The sequence below is a fragment of the Pelodiscus sinensis genome, chromosome 1 (genome assembly GCF_049634645.1).
Source record: "Pelodiscus sinensis isolate JC-2024 chromosome 1, ASM4963464v1, whole genome shotgun sequence".
NCBI classification, from domain to species: Eukaryota; Metazoa; Chordata; order Testudines; family Trionychidae; genus Pelodiscus; species Pelodiscus sinensis.
The window spans coordinates 322828277-322837773 of NC_134711.1; the positions used below are offsets into that span (position 1 = coordinate 322828277).

The following is a 9497-nucleotide window of genomic DNA, read 5'->3' on the forward strand; positions in this document are numbered from 1 at the left end:
GGGCCCTTAAAAAAACCATGCCAAGATGACTTCAAGGCTGCCGATAAAATCATAGTTCCCAGATTCTCCCATCCAGTTACACTGATGCCTAACAGATCCTGTTTCTCTCTACCTTAGCACAGTGCCTGTGAGCACAGTAACATTCTGGTTGAGTTTGTGGCCTCAGTGATATCCCTGGGCAGGGAGTTCCACAGGTTAATCCTGCTCTTTGCGAACAGTATCAGACTGTAGTGTGTTGACTTTCAGTTTCACTGGATTCCCCCTTGATATTGTGGATTGAGGAAGGCTAAAACAGAGCTCCCCTTTGAGCTCCTCTAGTCCAGACAGGAATGGTAGAAGTACCCTAAAAGAGGGGGAGGGGCCACAGGGACCTGAACTGTGGCCTGGTTCCCCATGGCTTGGCCTCTCATGACCGTTCCCTTTCCCTTAGCTCCTGCTCTCGTGCCACTATTCCTCCCCAAGACCCACCCTCACACCACCCCTTCACCAAGATCTTGCCTCCCCCCGACGTTGCTCGTCCTTACAGCAGGTAAAAACTGAGGGAGCTGTGGGTCTTCTTCCAGTGCCCCTGCCAAACCTTATTTTAGCACAGTAGCAGTTAGAAGCCCCAGCAGAATTCCAGCCCCGCTGTGCTAGGTGCGCTGTAGAAACAGACAGTTCCAGGCCTGTAGAATCATAGAATCATAGGACTGGAAGGGACCTCGAGAGGTCATCGAGTCCAGCCCTCCGCCCTCAAGGCAGGACCAAGCTCCGTCTACACCATCCCTGACAGATGTCTATCTAACCTGTTCTTAAATATCTCCAGAGAGGGAGATTCCACCACCTCCCTTGGCAATTTATTCCAATATTTGACCACCCTGACAGTTAGGAATTTTTTCCTAATGTCCAATCTAAACCTCCCTTGCTGCACTTTAAGCCCATTACTCCTTGTCCTGTCCTCAGAAACCAAGAGGAACACATTTTCTCCTTCCTCCTTGTGACACCCTTTTAGATATTTGAAAACCGCTATCATGTCCCCCCTTAATCTTCTTTTTTCCAAACTAAACAAGCCCAGTTCATGAAGCCTGGCTTCATAGGTCATGTTCTCTAGACCTTTAATCATTCTTGTCGCTCTTCTCTGTTCCCTTTCCAATTTCTCCACATCTTTCTTGAAATGTGGTGCCCAGAACTGGACACAGTACTCCAGCTGAGGCCTAACTAGTGCAGAGTAGAGCGGCAGAATGACTTCACGAGTTTTGCTTACAACACACCTGTTGATACAACCTAGAATCATATTTGCTTTTTTTGCAACAGCATCTTATTAGACCTTATAATGTAGACCTTATAATGTAACTAGACAAGACAAAGGGAGCCAGCGAGGAAGTAACCTGCATAAGGTCACCCCACAGGGCTGTGACAGAGCAGACAACACAACCCAGACCTGCTAACGTGCAGTCTAGCACCTTGTCCTGGAGCACTTTGCCTCTTCTTTTTCATGTACCTCATTCACATTGCCTTGCTATTCTGAACCTCCCTCAACAATGTTACCTCTCCCCATGTGGGAATCTTTCCACATCTTGTCTTGCTTTTCGTTGGACCAAGTCTCGGTTTGCTATGTGTTCCAGCCACGACTTGTGCCAGCATAGATTAACATTCTCATGCCACGCAACCGGTCACTACAATAGTGTGAGCACTACTTTGATGACAATGCACACAGAGGTGTGAGCTTGTCGGTTCTGTTACACTACGATAGTGTGGCCTGGATTTGTACCAGTGGGAAGATGACTAAGGTAACCCAGAGCAGTGCAGGAAGCAACGCTAGAGTTTCATGAGTGGACACTTTCTTCCTTGAGTCAACACTGAAGCAGCAGCTTGGGGTGGTGCCAGGGGGCGCCATGTACTGGGGAGATATCCCGTTTCAAAGCAGGGCTGAAATGGTGGCTGTGGCCACATGTGGTCATTATAAATCTTGTGGCATATTCTGTAACAGCAAGGGTACAAACCTTGGTGGCCCGGTCTCACCTCACTGCGGGTGACTGCACTCCGCTCACCTACTGCCTTCATTCAGTGGGGCTGGCAGACTCACCAGGCCCCTGGCCAAGGCAGGGGGTGACTAGGCTATGCACCGCCTGGAGGAGCAGGGCCTTGGATGGAAGAGGCAGGGCTGGAGCTAGCTCCCCCCAGGCAGCCCTTGCACTGCCCAGAGTATGCTGTGCATACCCCAGGCAGCCCTCAGTGCTGCCCAAAGCATGCCACACAGGGGTCTGGAGCATGCCACACAGGGCTCCAATGGCACTGCCAGTAGCCAGAGCTTGGGGCCCTTCTGAATCACCAAGCCCCAGAGCACTTGCCCCTTTGCTCCCCCCTCGGCGGGCCTGTTCTTAGCACTAATGACTATGCCGCTCCTCGGTTCTTGCCCTGAACGGCCATGTTTGCAATGAATTACTGTGCGTGAACCCCATTTCGGTGATGGGCAAGTCACTGCACTGTGTTCTGTGCCGTGTGCTGCAGGGTGCCGGAGCTGACAGGTGCACGATGGCCTGTATTTATCTCTCTGGGCCCCTGAGGCCATCGGATCTAAGTGCTGGGCCTGAGGCTTTGGTTGGCTTAACTATGTCTCTCAGGATTCCTCGTGCCTGAGCCATGTAGCTGGGTCAGTTTGAGGGGTAAAGCAGGCCTAAGGGCATGGGCCGGAGGGGTCAATTCTGGCTGGAGGAGCTAGTTCTGACTGGTTTATAACTGCAGAGGCAGGCTGCCCCGAGGACATACCGTCTGAGATGCCAGCTACAGCCACAGGCTGGCCAGCCCTGCCCACTTTGGCTGCAACACTGTGTCGTGTAACAGGGAACTAACTACACCCCTCTGGCCCCAGGCCCAAGCCAGCATCATAAAGCCTGGCTCATCCCTCCTCTTCTGTGCGCATTGCCAGGCTACATGTGTGAGCTCGGAGGGCTCTCAGGACCCACCATGAACCTCCATTGCAGTCAATCGAATGTTTCCTGGCTTGGAGAAATCTGCACATTCCAGTTCGAGGCGCCACAGCCGTGCCCTGAAAAATGGGTCTCTGTGAGGCCAGCTTCAGCCAAGCTCTTTGTAGATTTGCTCGTTAATACACACATCTAGTTGACTTTGCTATTGCTGGGTTTGGGTTGGCGTGGGGTTTACATGGTGTGCGGTGCTCAATGCATTGGGCTGGGCTGCCATGTCATCATTACACGAGCAGCCAGACCCGCCACCCTTCCTCTGAGTAACACCTCCCTTTCCATGACTACTGTTTCAGATCATCCCTGCTAGATCAGTGGAATCACGGAACACTAAAACTGGAAGGGACCTTGAGGGGTCATCAAGTCCAGTCCCCTGTCCTCGCAGCAGGACCAGGCACCGTCTAGATAATCCCTGACAGATGTTTATCTAATCTGCTGTTAAAATATCAGAGGTGATGGAGATTCCACAACCTCCCTAGGCAATTTATAACCACCCTGACAGTAAGGAAGTTTTTCCTAATGTCCAACCTAAACCTCTCTTGCTGCAGTTTAAGCCCATTGCTTCTTGTCCTATCCTCAGAGGTCAAGGAGAACAATGTCCCCTCTTAGTCTTCTCTTTTCTAAACTAAACAAGCCCAGTTTTTTCAGTCTTCCCTCATTACTCACGTCTTCTAGACTTTTAATCATTCTTGTCGCTCTTCTCCAGACCTTCTTCAATTTCTCCATATCTTTCTTGAAATGTGGTGCCCAGAACTGGACACAATACTCCAGTTGAGGCCTAATCAGATATATGCTGAGCCTTCTTCCTTCACATGGAATCAATCTAGCTAAGGTGCTTATATGGCCCCAACACTGCAATAACTGAGCACCTTTCTGTCTTTAGTGTATTTGTCCTCTCAATGCTGTTGTCCCCACTGTGCAGATGAGGATCTGAGAAACTAAGTGACACAGAACATGGCAGATCATGGACTTGATGCATCCCAGTCTAGTACCATCCTCTGGACCATCCTTCTTCTCAGAAGAGGGTCTCCAGGCCTCTAGTGCATAGCACTCCACACACAGAAACCCCCCTTGCTGATTGGGATCCTTGCAGGGGAGGAGGAGGAGTCAGGGCAGACTGGGGAATGGGCCAGGGACAGAATTTGTGGAGGATGGGGGCGGGGGGGAGGGAGGGGATGGCCCACATTCCAACCCCACAGATTGATGATCAAAAGTCAATAAACTGCCATGCTTGTTCATGGGTCCCACTGCGGATCCTGGAGAGCTGCTGCAGCCGGGCACTAATCACTGGAAGAATCATAGAGCTGGAAGAGACCTCAGAAGGTCAAGTCCAGCCCCCTGCCCAAGGCAGGACCAATCCCAACTAAATCAACCCAGCCAGGGCTTTGTCAAGCTGAGACTTAAACACCTCTAGGGATGGAGATTCCACCACCTCCCCAGTTAACCCATTCCTAGTGAAACAGTTTTTCTACTATCCAACCTAGACCTCTCCCATTGTAACTTGAGACCATTGCTCCTTGTTCTTCCATCCATCACTACTGTGAACAGCCTTTCTCCATCCTCTTTGGAACGTCCCTTCAGGAAGCTGAAGGCTGCTATCAAATCCCCCCTCACTCTTCGCTTCTCTTCGCTTCTCTTCTCTTCTCTTCTCTTCTCTTCTCTTCTCTTCTCTTCTCTTCTCTTCTCTTCTCTTCTCTTCTCTTCTCTTCTCTTCTCTTCTCTTCTCTTCTCTTCTCTTCTCTTCTCTTCTCTTCTCTTCTCTTCTCTTCTCTTCTCTTCTCTTCTCTTCTCTTCTCTTCTCTTCTCTTCTCTTCTCTCCTCCAGACTGAATAAACCCAAATCCCCCAGTCTATCCTCATAGGTCATGTGCTCCAGCCCCCTAATCATTTTGGTTGCCCTCCGCTGGATCCTCTCCAATGCGTCCACATTCCTTCTATGGTGGGGGGCCCAGAACTGGACATAATATTCCAGATGTGGCCTCACCAGAGCCAAATAAAAGGGAATAATCACTTCTCTGGATCTGCTGGCAATGCTCCTCCTAATGCACCCTAATATGCCATTATCCTTCTTGATTACAAGGGCACACTGTTGACTCATATCCAGCTTTTCATCCACTGAAATCCCCAGGTCCTTTTCTGCAGAACTGTAAAAGTGCTTGGGATTCTTCCGTCCCAAGTGCAGGACTCTACACTTGTCCTTGTTGAACCTCATCAGATTTCTTGTGGCCCAATCCTCTAATCTGTCCAGTTCACTCTGGACCCTATCCCTGCCCATTTGTTATCTGATGGTAGCAATGCCATGTTTGCAGGGAGGCAGGGGACAGAGCTACCACAGAGGTACAATGCTCCATGCAGATCCTAGGGGCTGCTTTTCCACAAGGGAGCAAACCCTACTGCCCCATGAAAGGATGATGCAGGAAAAATCTCATCTCAGACATTCCTGTGCAGGCTTCCTCCCAAGGAATCCCCTTCACCCGCTTCATCTGGGAGGGAATAATCCAAGCCACTGAGTTCGGTGGGAGGAAGAGCAGCAGAATCTGGCCACACAGTGCACTTAAAAACAATCAGAACTGGTGCCTTTGGCGTGTCTCCCCTCGAACTCAAATCTCTCAGCCTGTGCTGCCATTGAATCACTTTCGAAGCCCTTGGCTAGGATGCCTTCTAGAGCGTGTTCGCTGCTGACAGTGAAAAGCAGACAAGTTAACAGGTGCAGAAGCTGGAGTAGCTGCTGTCTAGCTGCGTATAAGAGAGACCTCTACTGGTCCAAGAGAGGAGAGTTATGCCAACATCAGCCCTGCTTTCTTTTAGCTCTCCAGCTAAGGGCTGCGACTCCAGCTACCCTCTATCTTCCCAGCCCTTTAAATCACCGTTATCAGGCTCTCAGTTGACTTAGCACAGATCTCAGAGACTTGCCCAGTGCCTTGCAAAACCAGCTGGAAGGCATGTGTGAAGTGGCCCAGCACAGTGACTGATTTGAGTCACGGCCACTCACACACTTCAGATCAGGATTAAGCCCTGGCAAGTTATATGCTGGGGAACAGTAAGAAGAAGAAACAGATGAAGCCATAGACTTGGCCCACAAAACTCCCTGTGTTCATTTCAATAGGATAAGCTGCATTACCTGTAGTACACCAATTTCCAAATAGCATGTTGGGATCATAGAATCCTAGGGCTGAAAGAGACTCAGGAGTCATCAAGTCCAGCCCCCTGCTAAGAGCAGGACCAACCCCAACTAAATCATCCCAGCCAGGGCTTTGTCAAGCCAGGACTTAAAATCCTCTAGGAATAGAGATTTCACCATCTCCCTAGGTGAAGCATTCCAGTGTTCACCACACTCCTAGTGAAACAGTTTTTCCTAGTATTTAACCTAGACCTCCCTCAGTGCAACTTGAGACCATTGCTCCTTGTTCTGTCATCTGTCGCCACTGAGAACAGCCGCTTTCCATCCTCTCTGGAAACCCCCTTCAGGAAGTTGAAGGCTGCTGTCAAATCCCCCCTCACTCTTCTCTTCTGTAGACTAAATAAGCTTAAATCCCTCAGCCTCTCCTCATAATTCATGTGCTCCATCCCCCTAATCATTTTTGTTGCCCTCCACTGGACTTTCAACGTGTCCACATCCTTTCTGCAATGGGGTGTATGTCTCCAGAATTGTTGTTATTAAGGTGTTTTCTGACAGAAAATGTTTTAAATACCCGTGAATGAAATAATCTCCTTACTCTCTAGCCAGAAGCATTCCTAACCAGCAACGCTGCCTGACTCACTGAAACTCAGAGGCAATGCGAGGAGCTGCTGAGATTGGCGTATAGAGCTTTCCCACGCCAGAGCAACTCTCTGAACAGTAAGATGCCAAAGCAGCTCCTCCTGCTTCATGGCCAGCAGAGAGATGCCTGTGCATATGTCCCACTGCAAAGCAGCCTTCCCAATGGGCTTAAGAAAAAGGCACAGAATAGGCTTGCAGTACAAAGAGAGCTATGAGGAAAGGTGAAGATGGGCAAACTAGAAAAAGAAGTCAGCCCTGCCCTTGTTCCTAAATCAGCTTGTTAGTAGTAAAGGACAGATAGGCAATTAACGAGGCTGAGACATACACTTCCAGTTGGAACAATTGCTCCGAGAAAATATCTCCTAGGGAGGTACCAACTGGGGATAGGAAGATCTGCAAAGTAAGTAACAGAATCTTACCTGTGCCTGGTAACAAACTCATCCTTAATGACTGATCTCTGTGGTGTTGCTCCCTGGAGAAATTTGGACAATTGTTTCTAAAGGATACCGGTCAGTCAGCAGAAATTGGTGGCTCCTACCTGCCACCTAGAAGGAAGAGCAAGGTAGGGACTGCCAGACTGGATCAGTGCTGAAGTGTAGCTGGACCAGATCCTGCCTCTGACAGTGGCTAGCATCTGATGTGTCCGAGGAAGGTGCAAGAAACCCCACAGTGGGCAGATATGGGAGAATCTGCTTCTCATGCAACTCTTATCCCAATTCCTGACAGAGAAGGACTGTTTTAAGCAGGAGGCTTTGAATCTCTTCTCAAACCCCTTGGTTAGCACCAACGATCACAATGCTAGGAATTGGTTCTCTGAGTTGTTAGTGATACTTTACTTTCTGATTAGCTCTGCCACAAAGTGGAATGAGACTTAGTTACCTGGGCTTGCCTGGCAAACTTTTCTGACCACCCTGTATCTGCCATGAGAGGAAGATGCCGACATGGAGGCTGAGCAGGAGGCTATCCTAGGAGAGCTAATGCTTGAAGGTGGACCAGATGCACATGGGTTCTGAAAATGAGACTCTCAAAGCAGCCTCAGTGGTTCACTGCACTTAATGAGAACCTGGACCATCCTCACTTCGGACGAGAGGGAGAGCAAAGAAATGATAAACAAATGTATTACCGGTAACAACTCCCTGAGGAGCTAGGCAGAAGAGAATGCATCAAATGCTTCTATCTGTTTATTAACAACCCTATGCACTTGGTTAGCACCTTTACGATGATCACTGATGCCTGCATGCAAGGCACTCTACAGACAAGTATGAAGCCAATCCTCTAATGACAGCCTCTCTAAGCATTTCAGAGACTGTAATGACTTATACCTCCAACACTGAACACCACTGTGTTGTTGGACCCATTTCACAGATGGGGAAAAAGAGGGATTAAGAGACTTACCCACGGCCACATGTAGAAAGCTTTCAGCAGCACTGAAAATAGGAATCAGATCTCCTGTGTGCTAATAATGCAAATGAATCAGAAGACCTTCACCTCTCTCTTTTTCTCCATGGCTGTACGGACAAGCCTCCCAGCTTCAATCCATTTGACCACTATGCTCTGAGTTCCTGATTGCTGCCTTGTCACAAGCAGGGCTGCTGTGGTGTTGCTTGTGTCTCTTGGGAACACTATCCATGCCAAAATGGATAGCTCAAAAATCCTAACTCCCCGCACCTGGAAGTCTTCTCTAGGGGGAGACACAAAGCTGACATTGCATTCCATCCCCTGAAGAGGGATGCCAGATCAGTATGAGCTGGTGCATCAGTCAAAAATTCACACTCTCTATGGCAAAGCTGTCACTAGCAACTTGGCTACCCCTTGGAGACTTTCTAGTAACTGAACTGTTCACAACCTCGTGACTCAGGTTCTGATCTCAGCCACCCCAATGGAGAGCAGCAGTAGAGCCAGCAAAGAGAAGTTTCACAGGTGGGATCCAGATTATAATCTGACCCTATGCTTTCCTACCTGGTACCTTCTGCTGTCAGCATAAGGGAGATCACATGCTAGTAATACATGCATCTCTGCACTTATTCCTGCCAAATGCAGCCTTTCCTACTTATCAATTATGATCATTCCTTCCAGACACAGAATCTCTTGGTGAAAAATCCCTCCAGCAGACAACTGCATCCCCTGGTCCCCATCATTCAATTCCTCCCCTCCCATATCTCTCATCATTCCTTGATATTTTTTTTTTAATCACTCTTTACTTACGAGCTCTGGCTTCAATCTCAGAGGCAATAAAAAGCAGCAAAAATCCCAGGCAAAAGGAAAGCTCTCTGATTTCAGGAATCATTCTTCCTTTCAGGGGAGTGGAGGGGGGGAAAAACCAAAACCCCAAACACTTGCTTTGCAGAAAGTTTAAAATGGATTCAATATCCAAAAAGCTACTTAAGAGCAGCAGCAAGCAACCACAGAGTCAGCATATGAGACACACGCAGGACACGGCTAATTCCTTCTTTACACACAGCTCCCAGCAGCAGTTTATTTTAGTCTCATCAAAGGCGCCTCCTTTTGGGGAAAGTGAGGAACTTTATGAGTTGCTACTTTAAAAAAAAATCAGCACTTTTTTTTTATTTCCCACAATTTTTTTCAAGTTTGGTGAAATTCCTCTGCTTCTTGGTTGCATTAGGGGAGTGGTTTCAGTGAGGAGGATTTGGAAAGAGTTGAAACATTTTAACCCCTCCCTTTCTGCAGCCTTCCCAGGGATATCTCCCCCCACCCCGTCATGGTAAATAACATTCCTAGGATTTTTTTCCCCACCCGTGCAGTTTTCTCCCTTCC

General features: G+C 48.7%; 1 protein-coding gene across 1 annotated transcript in view; it reads right to left on the reverse strand.

Moving 5' to 3' along the window:
- CHRDL2 (chordin like 2) overlaps positions 1–9191 on the reverse strand; it is a 72538-nt gene extending 63347 nt beyond the window's left edge. The window contains exon 1 of the mRNA XM_075919601.1: positions 8928–9191. Within this exon, the coding sequence (XP_075775716.1) occupies positions 8928–9009 (82 nt within the window). The 5' untranslated portion in view covers positions 9010–9191. The remainder of the gene's footprint in view (positions 1–8927) is intronic.
- Between the last annotated feature and the right edge of the window lie 306 nt (positions 9192–9497).